We start from the raw sequence: 16,459 nt of genomic DNA, 5'->3' as shown, positions 1-16,459 counted from the left end.
ACTCTGCAAGCCTCGGGAGGAGCACTGAGGGCTGTCGGGGTGTTGGTTTTCAGCCGATCCCCAAATCGCTGCTGCAGGGAGGGGTGACCCCCCCTGTTCCCCCTCCGGCTGCCAAAACCACCGAAACAAGGCAAAAAGGGTCAAGGAACCCCTCAAACCCACCTTAGGCCGAGCTCTGTGGGTGTGGGACTCCCCAGCCTGACCCTCCTCGGGAAGACTTTGTCGCTTGGGTTTGGGTTAATTTGGGGATCTTTTGGTTTGGTTTTTTTTTTGTTTTTTGTTTTCCCCCCCGCCCCCAGGATCAGTGTTGACTTTCTACCTGTGTGTGTATATAACAACAATCACTTTCTAATTCCCTCTGGAATCGTTCATCACGAGCAGCCGGAGCCCGTGGGGGGCTCGGGGGAGGGGGTCGTCCCCCCCACCCAGGGCCGCCCCCGCGGCTTTTATATATGAAGTCGGGATTTTACTTGATTTATTTTAATTATTTTTTGTTGGTTTTTAGTTGCCTCCATCGAACCTGTTTGATACCGGTGTGGGCTTCAGGATCTGCATAAAAAGTACCAAACGAGCCGCTGGCGGGTCCGTTCTTTCTCGCGTGCGCTCAGGGCAGGGGGGTCTGGGCCCCCCCCCGGCCTTTGGGGCTCCCCCCCGGGTGCTGAGCCCCCCTCTCCCTGTGTGTCCCGTCCCGCGCCCCCCCCCCGGCCCTCTCGGTGGTTCCGTCCTGCCCGCGACGCTCCCGCCCGGGCGGACGAGTCCATTGCGGCCTGCGCGGGGGGGGGGGGGGGGAGAACTGGTGCCGGTGCCGCCCCCGGGGGTTGTCCCGGTTCCGGCGGAACGGGCGGAGCCTCGGCCATGTCCGCGCGTGCCGGGTCGCGGCTGCTGCTCGCGGGAGCCCCGCGGCGACACCGGGTGCGCTCGGGACCCCCCCCCCCCCCCCAGCATCACCCCGGACCCTCCGCCCCGTGGGGACCCCCTGGGACCTCTTTCCTCCCCCACAACCCCCCCGGTCCCTGATCCCCCGGTGGCCACGTGACACCGGGGTGAACCCCCCCCCCCCCACACACACACACAGCACCCCCGGTGACTCCCCGATGTCCCCCCGTCCCCAGGTGTCCGGGCCGGACCCCGAGCGTCTCCGGCTCTTCCAGCGGCTGCGGGCGGCGGCGGCGGAGCGGCGGGACGGGCCCGGGGATGAGGATGGGGCGGGCGGTGGCACCGGGGGCGGCCGCCTCCCCCCGGGGACCCCCATCCGCATCGCGCTGCCCGGGGGGCACCGCCTGGACGGCCGAGCCCTGCAGACCACCCCGTTCCAGGTGGCCGCGCAGCTCGGGTACGGCCCGGGGTCCCCACAAGGGCTATGGGGTCCCCCACGGTGTCCCCACGGTGTCCTGACAGGGGTCCCAGCCCCCTCGCGGTACCCCCTCACGGTCCCCACACTGTCCTGACAAGGGTCCCGGGCCCCTCATGGTGTCCCTGCAAGGTCCCCACAAGGGTACCCTGCGACCTCCCCCACAAGGTCTCCAGGGTCCACACTGTGTTCTCAGTGTCCCCGCGGTGTCCCTGTGGTTCCCACTGGGTTCCCACAATGTCCCCATGGTCTCCACAGTGTCCCCAGGATCCCCAGATTGACCCTCATAAGGTTCATGGGGTCTCCACAATGTCCCCAGGATCCCCAGAGCATTCCCACAGTATCCCCTCAGGGCTCCCACAAGGCTTCTGAGGTTCCCACAGTGTCCCCATGGTCCCCATGATCCCCACAGAGTCTGTGGGGTCCCCACGATCCTCCCAGGGTGTCCACGGTGTCCCCACGGGTCCCTGGTGTCCCCTCAGGGGTGGCCTGGCAGAGGCAGCGCTGGTGGCCCGGGTGAACGGGGTCCTGCAGGACCTGGACCGGCCCCTGGAGCACGACAGTGACCTGGAGCTGCTCGACTTCTCCTCGCTGGAGGGGCGGGAGGTGAGTCGGGGGAGGGCTTGGGGGGATCCCAGACCCACCCCGTGCTCCCCTCACAGCCTGTGTCCCCCTGTGTGTCCCCCCCGTGTCCCTATGTGCCCCCAGGCTTTCTGGCACTCCAGTGCCTGTGTCCTGGGGGCGGTGGCCGAGCAGTTTTTCGGGGGGACGCTCTGCAGTGCCCGGGCCACCGAGGACGGATTCTACTGCGACGTGCACATGGGGGACAGGTAGGGCAGGGGGGGGACATGGTGCCGGGGGTCCCCGGGATGTCCCTGGGGTGTCCCCAGCCTGTCCCCTGCCCTGCAGGACGGTGCAGAGCACGGAGCTGCCGGCGCTGGAGGAGGCCTGTGCCACGTTCGCCCGCGCCCGGCACCGCTTCGAGCGCCTCGAGGCCCCGCGCCAGCAGCTGGCTGAGCTCCTCAAGGTGACAGCCCAGACTGTCCCCTCCCCATCCCAGGATGAGCTTGGGGACATTGGGATTCTCCTGGTCGGGGTTTTCGACCGGGGTGATGCTCGTGGGGACCGGTCTCGCCCCCCGTGGTGCCACCTGTGCCACCGTCACCACGTTGGTCCTTTCCCCTCCAAGGGTGGTGTCACTTCCCCCTCGGTGTCACCCCCTGGAATGTCACCTGTGCCCCTGTCACCCCGTTGTTGTCCCCTCTCAGCACAACAGCTTCCAGCTGCAGCAGCTCGAGGAGGAGGTGACGTCCCCCACAGCCACAGTCTATAGGTGAGCAGGGGGGACACTGGGGAGGGGCCGGGGGGTCCCCATGACTGTCCCCACGTCCGTCCATCTGTCCCGCAGGTGTGGCCCCCTGCTCCAGCTCTGCCGTGGGCCCCTGCTCCGGCACACGGGGCTCATCGGAGCCCTGCGTGTCCTCACGGTGGGTGTCGGGGTGGGGAGGGGGGGACACCCCAGTGCCGGCCCCGCTGATGTCCCCCCACCGTGTTGGGGTGGGGGGTCCCTGTCACCCGGCCCCCCTGACCTCCCCCCGTGCCCACAGAGTTCGGCTGCGCTGTGGGGGGGGTTGGGGGGCCGGTCCCTCCAGCGCGTGGCCGCCGTCGCCTTCCCCACCCCCGAGGCCCTGGAGCGCTGGGAGCGGGCCCAGGAGGAGGCGGCTCTGCGGGACCACCGGCGGATCGGGAGGGTGAGCCCCGCTGGGGTGGGGGCCGGGGGGGTCGCTCACAGTGCCAGGAACCCCCTGGTAACACCACCCCCCACCCCTGCACGCACAGGAGCAGGAGCTCTTCTTCTTCCACAAGTTCAGCCCCGGCAGCTGCTTCTTCCTGCCCCGCGGCGCCCACGTCTACAACGCCCTGGTGGAGTTTATCCGGGTGTGGACCCCCCTCCAGCCCCCCCTGACCCCCATCATCTCCCCGTCCCCACATCACCCAGACCCCACTGCAGCCCGTCCCCATTGCACCTGGCACTGCTGTGTGCCCCTCCCCAGCACCCAGACCCTGCCTGTGCCCCCCACAGTACCCAGATCCCACTGCCCCCCATCCCCTCCCACCCAGACCCTGCCTGTGCCCCCCACATCACCCAGACCCTACTGCCCCACTACCCCCCTGTGCCCCCCTCCCACCCAGACCCTGCCTGTGCCCCCCACAGTACCCAGATCCCACTGCCCCCCATTCCCTCCCACCCAGACCTGCCTGTGCCCCCCACATCACCCAGACCCTACTGCAGCCCATCCCCATTGCACCTGGCACTGCTGTGCCCCCCATCCCTTCCCATCCAGACCCTGCCTGTGCCCCCCACATCACCCAGACCCCACTGCCCCCCATTCCCTCCCACCCAGACCCTGCCTGTGCCCCCCACATCACCCAGACCCCACTGCCCCCCATCCCCTCCCACCCAGACCCCACAGCCCCCCTCTGCTCCCCGTCCCTCACCCACAATTGCCCCCCAGTTCCCTGCTGTGCCCCTGTGGCTGCAGCCCCCCCGACCGATGCCGGGGGGCTGAGCTGACATTTCCCCTCCATCCCCCTCTGTCCCTGTCCCCGCAGAGCGAGTACCAGGCGAGGGGCTTCAGCGAGGTGGTGACCCCCAACCTGTTCAGCCCCCGGCTCTGGGAGCTCTCGGGGCACTGGCAGCACTACAGCCCCCACATCTTCTCCGTCCCCGCCGCCCCCGAGACCCTCTCCCTCAAACCCATGAACTGCCCGGCCCACTGGTGAGTGGGGGGGGTCCCGGGGCGCCCCAGGGGGGCTCCTGGGGGCTCTGCCCGTCTGTCTGTCCGTCCCCAGCCTGATGTTCGCCCACCGGCCGCGCTCCTGGCGGGAGCTGCCCCTGCGCCTGGCGGATTTCGGGGTCCTGCACCGCAACGAGCCCCCCGGGACCCTGACGGGGCTCACGCGGGTCCGGCGCTTCCAGCAGGACGATGCCCACATTTTCTGCACCCTGGAGCAGGTGGGTGTGTCCCCCCCGGCCCCTCCCTGACCCCCAAAATGCATCACATGCCCCCCCCCGACACCCCTTTCCCAGCTGGAGAGCGAGATCGATTCCTCCCTGGATTTCATCCGGACCGTCTACGCCGTCCTGGGCTTCTCCTTCCGCCTGGCCCTGGCAACGCGTCCCAAGGGGTTCCTGGGGGACCCCGACACTTGGGATCGCGCTGAGCAGGTGGGACGATGCCCCCCGTGTCGTGTCCCCCCTGCACTGTCCCCTCCTGACCCCCCCAATCCCTCCCTGCAGCAGCTGGAGCGGAGCCTGCGGAATTTCGGGCAGCCTTGGGAGCTGAGTCCGGGAGACGGCGCCTTTTATGGGCCCAAGGTGAGGGATTTTGGGGGGGGGGGGTCCCCAAAGGAGGCAGACGGGATCCTTTGGGAACCTCCCACCCCTCTTATTCCCGACAGATCGATATCCGGATCCGGGATGCGCTGGGGAGGCACCATCAGTGTGGCACCATCCAGCTGGATTTCCAGATGCCGGAGAGATTCGAGCTGGAATATGCCAGGTATTGGAGTGGGGAGGGGGGGCAGGATTGGGCTGGGAGGGCAGAACTGGGGGTTTGGAGGGGGCAGGATTGGGCTGGGTTCAGGATTGAGGGGGGGGGGATCAGGGTTGGGCTTGGGGGGGGTCAGGGTTGGAGTGCGGGGATCAGGATTGGGGCTGGGGGAGCAGGATCGGGGCTGAGAAGTGTCTGAATTGGGATGGAGAGGGAAGAACTGAGGATTTGGAGGGGATCAGGATTGGGAGGGGAGCAGGATTGGTGGGGGGATCAGGATTGATGGGGGGAGCAGGATTGGGGCTGAGGAGTGTCAGGATTGGGAGAGGAAAGGGAGAATGAGGGATATAGGGGGGTGGGGATTGGGGCCGGGGAGGGTCAGGATTTGGGTGGCAGGTCAGGACTGAGGCTGGATGGGGCAGAAATGGGATGGGGGTGTGTCAGGATTGGGCTGGGGGGTGGTGGTGGGGCCCCCCTGCCCCTCTGACCCCCTGTTCCCCCCAGCCCGAGCGGGGGTCCGGCGCGGCCGGTGCTGATCCATCGGGCCGTGCTGGGCTCCGTGGAGCGGATGGTGGCTGTGCTGGCCGAGAGCTGCGGGGGGAAATGGTGAGGGGGAGCCCCAAAAACACCTCCTGCCTCACCCCCCAACCCCTGGGACAGCCCCCAATCCCCGGGACAGCCCCCGACCCCTGGCACGCACTTAATCCTAAGGGCACCCCCAATCCCTGGGAGACCCCCGTCCTGGAGACACCCCCCCAGTCCTCAGGGCCCCCTCATGTTCAGCATCACCCCTGTCCCAGGGTGCCCCACTTGGGACAGGCACCCCCCGATTTTGGGGACACTCAATCCCCAGGACACCCCCCTAATCCCTGGGACATCCCAATCCTTGGGGCACCTCCATCCTGGGGGCACCTGTGCCCCCTGAGGACCCCCCATGACCCCTGGTGCCCCCCAGGCCGCTCTGGCTGTCCCCACTGCAGGCCATGGTCATCCCACAGACCCCTGAGGTCGAGGATTACGCCCGGGAGGTGAGTGTGTGACCCCTCCATCCCCTCCTGGGACCCCTGGCACGTCTCCCCCATCCCCTTGTAACCCCCTCAGTGTCTCCCCATATCCTCCCATCCCATCCTTCCATGTCCCCCCACCCCTTGTTACCCTCTCATGCCCCCCACGCCCCCACTGATGCTGGGGGGGGGCAGGTGCAGGCAGTGCTGAGGAGGGGGGGCCTCCTGGCCGACCTGGACGGGGACCCGGGGGCCACCCTGGCCCGCAAGATCCGCCGGGCCCAGCTCGCCCACTACAACTTCCAGCTGGGTAAGGGGGGGCACGCGGCCCACAGACCCCCGGGACCCCCCCTGGACCCCTCCAGGGAGCCCCCCGGGACTGGCTGTGCTGAGTCACTCACCCCTCTCCACACCCTGGGTGCTGCTTGTGGGGGGAGGCACTGGGACCCCCACCTTGGGAATTCCCTGGGATCCCTCTGGGAGACCTCCCTGGGATCCCAGCAGCTTCCTCCTCCTTTGGGAATTCACTGACACCCCCCTCCTTGGGACCCCCCTGAGATCCTCTCGGGAACTCCCCAGGACCCCCTGAGACCCCCCACCCCTTTTGGGCACCCCTGGGACTGTTCTAGGACCACCCCCCCGAGATCCTCTCAGGAGCTCCCCAAGACTGTTTTAGGGACCCCCCAGGACCCCCTGGGACTGTTCTAGGACCCCCCTGCCCTGAGACCCTCCTGAGCCCCTCTCCTCCTTTGGGATCCCCCCCTGGAGCCCCCCCCCCAGGACTATTCTGGGCAACCCCCCCGGGACCCTCCTGAGCCTCCCCATCCCTTGGGACTCCCCCCGGGCCCCCTGACCCCGCAGGGTGGTGGGTGCTGTGTGTGTGTGTGGGGGGGGGGTGTGCAGGGTGAGGGGGGGTGCGGAGCCCCCCGTGCCCCCCTTCCGACGGCGGTGCCCCGGCAGTGGTGGGTCGGCGGGAGCGGGAGCGCGGCACCGTCAGCGTCCGGACCCGGGACAACCGGCAGCTGGGGGAGCTGGAGCTGCCGCGGGTGCTGCGGCGGCTGCGGGAGCTGCGGGACGGCCGCGTCCCCGACGCCGAGCAGCGCTTCTGACCCCCCCAACCCCCGCCCCGGGGGTCCCCGGGACCCCCCCCCTACTCAATAAACCGCTGGAAAACGCGCTGGATGCGGCGGGAGCGGAGACCGGGGCGGAGCGGGGAGGGAGGGGCGGGACACCGGGAGGATCCCCCACACCCCAACACCTGAGTCCCCCCCACACCTGTACAGCCGGGCTCCCCCACCGCAACACTGGGGGGGGGGTGTCCCCCTATCCCAGATTCCCAGATTCCCAGGTTCCCATTCCCGCATTCCCATTCCCGGGTGCGTTCTCCTCCCAACCTTCCCACACTTCTGGGTCCTTCCCGCCGGGATTTCCCCCCGCCCACACATGGGGGAAAGTGGGGGGGTTGCGCAAACCCCGAGTCACGTCGCCGCAGACCCGGTTGGGCAATCGAGGAGGGGGACACGGGGCTGGCACCTGCCTCGGGCTCAGCCCCAGGCAGGATTTGCCCCCCCCCGGGACCCCCCGTCCTGGGGCGAAGGGAGGTGGCCAAGCCGTGACCCTCCGGCCGCTGCTGCCCCGCACTGGGGTGTCCCCAGGGTTGGGGACACGAGCTGAGCCCCTCCCCCTCCGGGGGTCCCTCCGTGGGTGGCCCCTGAGCCCCCCTTCCAGCGCCGGGGGTGACTCAGCGGGCGGTGGCCCCGAAACGGGGCAAAACCCACAAAAATGCAGTCCGACCACTTCCCCCTGCTGTGACGCCAGGGTCGGAGGGGGGGGGGGGCTGGGGCCACCAGAGGGGGGTCCGGGGCTACCAAGGTGGGGACAGGACCACCAGGGTGAGGACGGGACCACCAGGGTGGGGACAGGGTCCCCAGCCTGTCTGGGGTGGGGGTCACGACCCTGGCCCTGTCTGGGGGTGCGGGACATGGAGCAGCCCCCCGGCCCCTCCCGGGGTCCCCCCCCCGGCCCTGCCCCGACGTCAGGCCGTGACTCAGCCCGCAGGATGTGGCCCCGCGCCCGCCCCGGCCCTTCATAAGGCGTCGGAGGCGGCGGTAGCCCCACAGCGCCCGACGCCATGGCGGCCTTCGGCCTCCTCCTCCTCCTCAGCGCCGCCGGTGAGTCCCGCGGCCCCGAGCCACGGTCCCCCTGCACGGCTGGGCCCCCCCCCGGACACCCTCATCCTCTTCCCGGACACCCCCGTCCCCTTCCCGCACACCTGGCTGCCCTTCCCGAACTCCTGGATCCCTTTCCCGAACTCCTGGATCCCTTCCCGGGCACCTGGATCCCTTCCCGGGCACCTGGATCCCTTCCCGGGCACCTGGATCCCTTCCCGGACACTTGGATCCCTTCCCCGGGCACCTGAGGTTCCCCACAGACACCTGGGGCCCCTTCCCGAAACTCCGGGTCTCTTTCCCGGACACCCGCGTCCCCTTCCCGAGCTCCCGGGTCCCACCTGGGACACCTGAGTTCCTCGCCGGTATTTGGGACACCTCCAGGGTGTCCCACCCTCGCTCCTGGGCTCCCCGCCCCGGATGTGCCGGTCCCTGCCCACACACCTGGAGCCCTCCCGAGTGCCCGGCGGTCCCTGTCCCAAACTCCTGCGGCCACTTCCCGACCTCCTGGGCCCCCTCCCCGGGATGGGGCTCCATTGGGCCCGCAGGTTTGGGAGGGTCTCTGCTCGTTGCCCCACGGGCGTGAGGATGGAGGGGGTGACCCCGCTGACCCCCTGTGTCCCCCACCGGTGACAGCGGCGGCCTCGGGGCAGGTCGAGCAGGTGCTACAGGAGAGCCTGGACCTGCAGCCCATCAACATCGGGCAAGGTGAGGGGACAGGCGGGGACAGCCAGGGATGGGGGGACACGGGGGACACCCAGGACGGGAGAGAGGGAGATGCTCACGGGTGGGGACAGGGAGGAAGGGGACAAGGTTGGGGGTGGAGGGACATGGGGACATGGGTGGGCGACCAGGGGGGACATGGGGTGGGAATGACTTGGGGACAGTGCGGGTTGGGGATGGGGTGGGGGGACACCACGGTGTGAGACACGGACACTGGGACAGGGAACAAACGGGGAGAGGGGGGCACATGGGGACAAGTGCCACTTGGGGACAGTGCAGGGGGGACATCACCCGCCGTGTCCCCACCCTCCACCCCCCCTTTTTCAGTGCTGCAGCAGGAGGTGGACCCCGTTCTGCCCCCCGACATCCTGTTAGGGAGGGCCACGACCGTCTCGAGCCGCCCCCCGACCTGGGGCAGCGCCCTGGACGGGTTCCCCCCGGCCTGGCCCGTGGCCGCCGCCGTGACCCGGCACTGCCGCGACCCCCCCACGGTGCCCCCGCCCCCGATGTTGCCCCCCAACGCCTTCGCCCACCTGCACCGTCAGGCGGCCGCGCTCGCCGCGCTGCGGCCCCGCATGAGCGACTGCTGCCGGCAGCGCACACCGCTGCCCTGCGCCCGCCGAGCCGTGAGTGCGGGACACGGGGGGACGCGGGGGGGACACCGCGGGGACAGGGGGACTCCGCGGGGACAGGGGTGACCACCGCGCGGAGGGGGGGACACCGCGGGCACGGGGGACATCACTGGGAGGGGGGACGTAGAGACACTGCAGGGAGTGGGGACACCGCGGGGGGGTGGGATGTGGGGACACCGCGGGGAGGTGGGATGTGGGGACACCGTGGGGCACGGGGACACTTGGAGGGGGGGGACATGGGGGCACTGCAGGAAGGGAAGACAGGGAAACACCGGGGCGGGGGGAACGTGGGGACAACGCGGGGAGGGAAAGACGCGGGGACGCGGTGGAGGGAAGGACGCGGGGCCGCCGCGGGGCCGGGGTGACCCCGAGGGGGCTCCGCAGTGGACGGACGTGCTGGACGGGTTCTGCACCGATGAGTTCGCGGTGAAGACGCGGCAGTTCCACTGCTGCCGCCGGCACGGGGCCGCGCGGCGCCGCTGCTTCGCCCAGGAGACCCCGGCCCCCACCTGGCACCCCAACACCTCCTGGGAGCCCAACACCGCCTGGGACCTGCTCACCGAGCCCCCCTTCCCGCCCGGGGAGCCCACGGCTGCCAACTTGGGCAACATCTGCGGGCTGCGGGAGCTGCGCCCCGGCCCCCCCGCGCCCGACGCCCCCTCCGGGCCCCGCATCGAGCTGCGGGTCCGCCTGGAGCGAGAGTACGGGCGGTGCTGCCGCAACGAGAGCCTGAGCTGCGCCCACAGCGCCGTGAGTGCGGCACGGGGGGACACGGGGGGACACGGGGGGACACGGGGGCGGGGAGGGTCCCGGAGTCAGAGGATGAGGGGCACTCGGGTGTCGAAGGAATCCTGGGGGGATCCAGGAATCCGGGAAAGGGACACAAGTGACTGGCAAAGGGATCCAGGAGTCTGGGAAATGGCCCCAGGTGTTTGGGAGGGTCTCGCGTGTCGAAGGACTGGGGGGACCCAGGCATTTGGGAGGGGGACCCAGGAGTCTGGGAAAGGGAACCAGGAGTCTGGGAGGGGGACCCAGGAATCCGGGAAAGGGACCCAGGAGTCTGGGAAAGGGACCCAGGTGTTTGGGCTGGCCCTCAGGTATCCGGGGAGGGGCCCCGTTTGTTTGGGAGGGCCCCCGCCATCCGGGGAGGAGCCCCGGGTGCCCCGGCAATGACCGAGGTGCCCGGAGCGTGACCCAGAGGCGGGGGAGGCACCCAGGTGTCTGCGGGGGTGACAAACCTCTCAGGGAGGGACCCAGACGGGGAGGGGCAGAGGCGTCCGGGAAACGACCCAGGGCTTGGGGGGACTCAGGTGCCTGGGAGGGACCCAGGGGTCCGAGGGGGACCCCCTGACCCCCGTCTTTGCCCCGCAGTGGCTGAAGGGGATGAATCGGTTCTGCCGGGAGGAGTCGGCGGTGAAGACGAGGCAGCACTGGTGCTGCCAGCGCAGGGGTCTCCGGGCCCGGGGCCGCTGCTTCGCCGCCGCCGCCCCCGTCCCCGCCTACGACCGGGAGCTGCACAACGTGAGCCTGGTCCGGCCCGGCCCCGGCCTGCTGCGCTCGCTCTGCGGCCCCACCCGCCTCTTCACGCAGAGGTAGGTGACCCCCAAAACACCCACACCCCCCCCTCCGGCACCCCACAATCCCTGATGCTGGAGGGGACCCGGGACTCCCCATCCCAGAGCGGACCCGGACGTCGGGGACCCTCCAGTGCTCAGGGACCCCTCTCAGGGGGGTTCCCAGGAGTCCACCCCCTCTCCCAGGCTCCCCCCCTTGAGGTGACCCCCCTCCCCGTGACGCGCCCTGTCCGTGTCCGCAGGCGGCCCGTGCCGGAGCTTTTTGGGGCCATGACGGCCGCGTGTTGCCCCCTCGCCCCCGAGGAGCGCGGGGTCTGTGCCCGGGAGCAGGTGAGTGACCGAGGGGTGTGTGGGGGGGTTGTCAACGGCTCTGGGGGACCCCCACGGCCACCCTGACCCCCCCCCTTCCCCGCTGTCCCCAGCTGTCCCAGGCCATCGCCACGCTCTGTGCCACCCCCGAGGACGCCTGGAGGGACCCCCAGGGCTGCTGCTCGTGGGAGGAGCCCGAGCGGCGCCGCTGCTTCGACAACGCCTACCTGGACCAGGTGACCCTGGGGGCCGCCGTGGCCCCCCCACCCCCCGGCCAGGACGAGTGAAACCCCCCCACCCCCCGGCATGAGTGGGGCAATAAAGATGCTGTGTCGTCACCTCTGAGTGTCCCCATTGTTTGGGTTTGGGGGGGGCCATTGTGTCATTGTTTTGGGTCCCCCCCACACTGTGTCTCAGTGTCTCCACTGTTTTGGGGCCCCACCCCTGTGTGTGAGTGTCCCCATTGTTTTTTGGGGGCCCCCCCCGTGCCCCCATTCCGGGGTGTGCCGGGGTGTGGGTGGGTGTTGGGGTGTTTGTGCTGTCAGGGTGTGTCGGGCCCAGTGTGATACCTGTGTTTGGTTTTGGGGTGTGCTGTGGCCACCTCCTCGCCCACATGGGGTGCCCGTGGCCTCTTGTCCCCAGGGGGTCTCTTTCCCCCCCCTAAAGCCCCAGGATTCTCGTGGCCCCACAGTGTCACTGTCACCCGCATTCCCCCCCATTGCCATGATCCCAGGGGCTCCCCGTGTCCCTACAGCCCCACGTTGCCCCCCAGTTATGGCTGACAGTCCCCGGGGGAGGTGTTTGTGAGACCCTGATGGGGTTGGGGGACTCCTGTGGATTCATCCATCCATCTGTCCTTCCACGTGTCCTTCCCTCAGGCCCAGATCCTCTGTCCATCTGTCCATCCAAAAATTCCCCAGCAGCACCTTCTCTCCCCCACCACGGGGGTCCTGCCCCCTTGGGACAGAGAAGGACTTTTCCCATCCCTGTGACCCCTTCCCAGCACGGAGCAAACTGGTCCCAGCCTTTATTCCCAATTTTATTTGAAAAATAGTCGTATCATTCTCAGCAGCCTCCACTGGGATACAGGGTGGAGCGATAGGGATCTGTGCTCTCCGTTGGGAATATTCCACCTCCACTGTTCCCCAGTATTCCTGGAGGCAGAGGTTGGCCTGGGACCCACTTCCTGAAGCATCTCTGGATGGATCGGCCTTCATGGATCTGGCCAAGCATGATCCATGGGAAGGCAGAAGCCAGCACGGCAGAGAATTCCCAGGAAAACAGAGCTGGGGGGAGCTCATCCCTCCATTCACTGCAGCTGGGCCAGGGGCTCCCTCCCCTTTCCCGGGGGAAATTTCTGGTGGAGTCGCAGAATTCCCCCCGGGAGCGCTGTCCTTCGAGACCGGGAGGGAAGAGGCCAAGCTGGAAGGCCGGGAAGTGGGGAGGGAAGGGCCAGGGCATCACATCTTGGGGAAGCTGGCCAGGTTGGCCACGCCGCAGGCGTTGTCCATGTTGCGGGCCAGGAGGACGTAGCCCTTGTTGCCCCACTCCTCGCCCCAGCTGGGGGGTGGAAAAGCAGAGCCTGAGCCTCCGGAAGAGCAATTCCCGAGCCGGTGACCGGCCCTCCCACCCCCAGCGTACCTGTTCTTGATGATCCAGTGCTTGGTGCCCTTCTGTGCCCCGTAGCCCACGGCCAGCACGGCGTGGTTGATGTTCTCCGCGTTGCAGTTCTCGTCGTAGTAAACCCCTGGGGACACGGGGCCGTCACCACCTCGGCTCCCCCGGGCAGCCCCAGCGCCCCAGCGTGCCCCCCAGCCCCTCACCCCGGCTGTAGAACTGGAAGGAGGGCAGGCTGGCGTCGATGCCCACGGAGACGGGGCCGATCCGGGCCACCGCCCTCTTCAAGGCCTTCTCGTTGCCTGGGGGGATCTCGCGGTAGCCGCGGCACTTGGCCGCCTTCCCGGTGGGGCTGTACATGCAGCTCTCGTCCTGCCGGGAAGGGGGGGGTGAGATGGGGGTGATGGGGGCGGAGGGAGGGAGGTGTGGGGCCCGTGTCCCCCCGCCCCACCCCACCTGGCCGATGTAGGGGTAGGCGTCCTCGGAGTCGATGCCGCGGTTCTGCCGCACGTACTCGAAGGCGTTGGTCATGTACCCGCCGCCGCAGCCGTCGTTGTTGGCCACGCAGTCCACCAGGTTCTGGGGGCTCAGGGACAGCAGTTTCCCCGTCTTCCTCTTCAGCTGCCCCTCCAGGGCGCCCACCGAGCTGAACGCCCAGCACGAGCCGCACTGGCCCTGTGGGGACACGGCGGGTGACACCGGGGTGACAGCGGGGTGACACCGGGGTGACACCGGGGTGACACCATGCTCTGGGCACCCCTGGCAGTGCCGGGCTCACCTGGTTCTTGACAGGGGTGACGTAGCCCTTCTTGCGCCAGTCCATGGCAGCCGGGGCTCTCTCGGTCCAGTCGGGGACAAAGAGAGTCTCGTTGTGACGTTGGTGGCCACGGGGCACCTTCAGCCCCGTCATCGTCCTCACCACCTCCTCGCTGGTCTGGGGGAGGAGCCCGGGGCGGGTGAGTCTGGGGGGAAGGGGGTGTGGGAGCACCCGTGGGTGCTCAGCCCCCCCATGCCCCCAGTGACACCCACCATGCCCCCAATGACACCCCCCATGCCCCCAGTGACACCCACCATGTCCCCAGTGACACCTTCCATGTCCCCCAGTGACACCCTCATGCCCCCAATGACACCCCCCATGCCCCCAGTGACACCCCCCATGTCCCCAGTGACACCCCCCATGCCCCCAGTGACCCCCCCATGCCCCCAGTGACACCCACCATGTCCCCCAGGTGGTTCATGGCCAGCTCGAAGGTGTGGACGCCCAGCGTGTGCTCCAGGTTGTGGGTGTTGATGTACTTGAGGTTCTTCTCCCAGATCAGCCTCCGTGTCACCTCGTCTGCCTGTGCCACGGGGCGAGATGGAGCTGGGCAGGGGGGTCCTGCCTGTGCCCCCTGCCCTGGGGGCATCCTCTGGCACCAGGGACACCCTCCTGCCCCAGTGTCCCACCCTGGGGACATCCTCCTGCCCCAGCTTCCCCCTCCTGCCCCGGTGTCCCACCCTGGGGACATCCTCTGGCACCAGGGACACCCTCCTACCCCAGTGTCCCACCCTGGGGGCATCCTCCTGCCCCAGCTTCCCCCTCCTGCCCCGGTGTCCCACCCTGGGGGCATCCTCTGGCACCAGGGACACCCTCCTACCCCAGTGTCCCACCCTGGGGACATCCTCTGGCACCAGGGACATCCTCCTGCCCCAGTGTCCCACCCTGGGGACATCATCCTGCCCCAGTGTCCCACCCTGGGGACATCCTCCTGCCCCAGGGACATCCTCCTGCCCCAGTGTCCCACCCTGGGGACATCCTCCTGCCCCAGGGACATCCTCCTGCCCCAGTGTCCCACCCTGGGGACATCATCCTGCCCCAGTGTCCCACCTTGGGGACATCCTCCTGCCCCAGGGACACCCTCCTGCCCCAGTGTCCCACCCTGGGAACATCCTCCTGCCCCAGTGTCCCACCCTGGGGCCATCCTGGGGGTCCCCAGCTGGCAGAGCCCCCCTCCCCAGGGTCCCTGTCCTACCTGGCCGTTGTACTGCTTGCGGTGGGTTTTCTTCCACAGCTCCCACTGCGCGTCCAGTTCTGGCTCCGGGTGCAACTGGGCCAGGGCCACGGGGACCAGCAGGGCCAGCAGACACCACATCCTGGGGACCAGCTGAGCACTGGGAATGGGGCAGACACTGAGCCGGGGGGCTGGGGGTGGGCAGGACTCTGTGCCCACCCCCATATCAGGTATGGGGGGCTGGGCCCCTGTGCCCACCCTCCTTTGGGACTAGAACCCCCCTGCACACCCTGTCTTAGGGCCACGGCCCCCTGCACACCCTGACTCAGGGCTGGGATCCTCTTCCCACCTTAGTTTGGGGCGCTGGGCCCCCCCTGCCACCCTAACTGGGGACTGGGCCCCTCTTCTCACCCTGGTTGGGGTCTGGAACACCCTGCCCACCCTAATTTGGGGCTGGAACCCCTATCCAGCCTGATTTGGGGCTGGGCCCCCCTGCCAAGCCTAGTTGGGGTCCAGGACACCCTTCCCAGCCTGATCTGGGGGTCTGAGACCCCCCGCCCACCCTGATAAGGGGCCAGGACCCCCCCGTGGCAGCGCTGGCCGGGCGCCGGCGTCACATGAACCGGCCCAGCTGGTTCCCATTACAGAGTCCGTGTCTTCCCGGCAGCTCCCAACCGTGGAGAACCAAACTTTGGGGTGCAGGGGGAGCAGACGGGGGGGGGCCCAGCCCTCCTGCCCCTCCCTGGCTTCACCCATCGGCTCCCAGCACCCAGAGCCCTGTGGGGGAGCAGGGACAGGGACACCAGCCCGCAGCCCCCCCAGACGTGATGTTGCCTCGGTGTCCCCCTTTGTGCCTCTAAGGGTCCCACATGGGACCCTCTTCCCTCCCATTCCCACTGGGATCCGTTTCCCTGGGGAAAAAGCCTCCCACCGCCCCACTGGGTCTCCTGCCCAGCCCTGGGACCCCCTCCCGCCTCCCCCTCAGGGCTCTTACCCCAGCATGGAGCCGTCGGTGGGAGCACTGGGAGAACTGGGAGCACTGGGAGTGCCGGGCCGGGGCTGCTGCGCTTTTATCCCGCTGGATCGATTGAGGAAGTTCGGAGGCAGCCGGAAAATTTGGGCAGGCGTCGGGTCTGGATGGGGAGGGGGAGGGATCGAGGGGACGGGGAGGGGGGACGGGGGGGCTGCCCCGGCTTCACGTGATGCTGCAGGGACGGGCTGAGTCAGCCCCGGCGCGGGGCTGCTGCCGCTGGGTCCTGTCCTGGGGACACCCCTGTCCCAGCGACATCCCCGTCCCAGCGACATTCTCCTGCCCCAGGACACCCTCCTGCCCCCGGGACACCCTCCTGCCCCACTGTCCCACAGCGGGGACACCCTCCTGCCCCAGGGGTGTCTCACCCCACTATCCTGCCCCAGGACATCCTCCTGCCCCACTGTCCCACACCGGGACACCCTCCTGCCCCAGGGGTGTCCCACCCCACCACCCTGCCCCAGGACATCCTCCTGCCCCACTGTCCCACACCGGGACACCCTCCT

The 16,459-nt window shown here is 68.9% G+C and overlaps 3 protein-coding genes across 4 annotated transcripts; 2 read left to right on the top strand and 1 right to left on the bottom strand.

Annotated features, from left to right (window-relative positions):
- Positions 1-855: 855 nt before the first annotated feature.
- On the top strand, positions 856-7,086 carry TARS2 (threonyl-tRNA synthetase 2, mitochondrial). Its single transcript, XM_027728042.2, has 18 exons — positions 856-912; positions 1,113-1,333; positions 1,834-1,957; positions 2,060-2,181; positions 2,261-2,378; positions 2,620-2,684; positions 2,760-2,838; positions 2,959-3,102; positions 3,191-3,289; positions 3,965-4,131; positions 4,205-4,367; positions 4,443-4,580; positions 4,653-4,730; positions 4,814-4,914; positions 5,410-5,511; positions 5,861-5,933; positions 6,105-6,219; positions 6,870-7,086. Exons 1-18 carry the CDS (start codon positions 856-858, stop codon positions 7,016-7,018), a joined length of 2,115 nt encoding a protein of 704 aa, XP_027583843.2. The 3' UTR covers positions 7,019-7,086.
- A 734-nt stretch (positions 7,087-7,820) lies between these two features.
- ECM1 (extracellular matrix protein 1) lies at positions 7,821-11,624 on the top strand. The gene is made up of 7 exons (XM_039387722.1): positions 7,821-8,080; positions 8,714-8,785; positions 9,128-9,426; positions 9,817-10,182; positions 10,804-11,024; positions 11,249-11,336; positions 11,429-11,624. The coding sequence occupies exons 1-7, from the start codon at positions 8,041-8,043 to the stop codon at positions 11,600-11,602; spliced, it is 1,260 nt and encodes a 419-aa protein (XP_039243656.1). The 5' UTR covers positions 7,821-8,040; the 3' UTR covers positions 11,603-11,624.
- A 1,056-nt stretch (positions 11,625-12,680) lies between these two features.
- On the bottom strand, positions 12,681-16,205 carry LOC113991586 (cathepsin K-like). 2 transcript variants are annotated; one of them, XM_027728044.2, is made up of 8 exons: positions 15,918-16,205; positions 14,945-15,083; positions 14,150-14,272; positions 13,711-13,866; positions 13,389-13,607; positions 13,139-13,304; positions 12,957-13,062; positions 12,681-12,875 (listed from the first exon to the last, which is right to left on the bottom strand). In XM_027728044.2, exons 1-8 carry the CDS (start codon positions 15,923-15,925, stop codon positions 12,776-12,778), a joined length of 1,017 nt encoding a protein of 338 aa, XP_027583845.2. In that variant the 5' UTR covers positions 15,926-16,205; the 3' UTR covers positions 12,681-12,775. The 2 variants fall into 2 exon arrangements, with proteins under 2 accessions (XP_027583845.2, XP_039243657.1); XM_039387723.1 differs by having other exon boundaries at positions 13,139-13,607.
- Between the last annotated feature and the right edge of the window lie 254 nt (positions 16,206-16,459).

The sequence above is a fragment of the Pipra filicauda genome, unplaced genomic scaffold, assembly GCF_003945595.2.
Source record: "Pipra filicauda isolate LSUMZ 115617 unplaced genomic scaffold, ASM394559v2 scaffold585_size263788_pilon, whole genome shotgun sequence".
In the NCBI taxonomy this organism is placed as follows: domain Eukaryota; kingdom Metazoa; phylum Chordata; class Aves; order Passeriformes; family Pipridae; genus Pipra; species Pipra filicauda.
The sequence above is the reverse complement of the archived record's forward strand: the minus strand, read 5'-3'. Positions and strand labels throughout refer to the sequence as shown.

Bases quoted from the DNA above. Each gene is read 5' to 3' on its own strand.
- TARS2 (XM_027728042.2), top strand. From the start codon at position 856: ATGTCCGCGCGTGCCGGGTCGCGGCTGCTGCTCGCGGGAGCCCCGCGG. The intron at 1,334-1,833 runs GTACGGCCCGGG...GTGTCCCCTCAG, and splicing joins CAGGTGGCCGCGCAGCTCGG to GGGTGGCCTGGCAGAGGCAG. The intron at 4,132-4,204 runs GTGAGTGGGGGG...GTCCGTCCCCAG, and splicing joins ATGAACTGCCCGGCCCACTG to CCTGATGTTCGCCCACCGGC.
- LOC113991586 (XM_039387723.1), bottom strand. The intron at 13,063-13,138 runs GTGAGGGGCTGG...CCGTGTCCCCAG, and splicing joins CTTCCAGTTCTACAGCCGGG to GGGTTTACTACGACGAGAAC. The intron at 12,876-12,956 runs GTACGCTGGGGG...TCCACCCCCCAG, and splicing joins CACTGGATCATCAAGAACAG to CTGGGGCGAGGAGTGGGGCA.
- ECM1 (XM_039387722.1), top strand. From the start codon at position 8,041: ATGGCGGCCTTCGGCCTCCTCCTCCTCCTCAGCGCCGCCG. The intron at 10,183-10,803 runs GTGAGTGCGGCA...TTTGCCCCGCAG, and splicing joins TGAGCTGCGCCCACAGCGCC to TGGCTGAAGGGGATGAATCG. The intron at 11,337-11,428 runs GTGAGTGACCGA...CGCTGTCCCCAG, and splicing joins GGGTCTGTGCCCGGGAGCAG to CTGTCCCAGGCCATCGCCAC.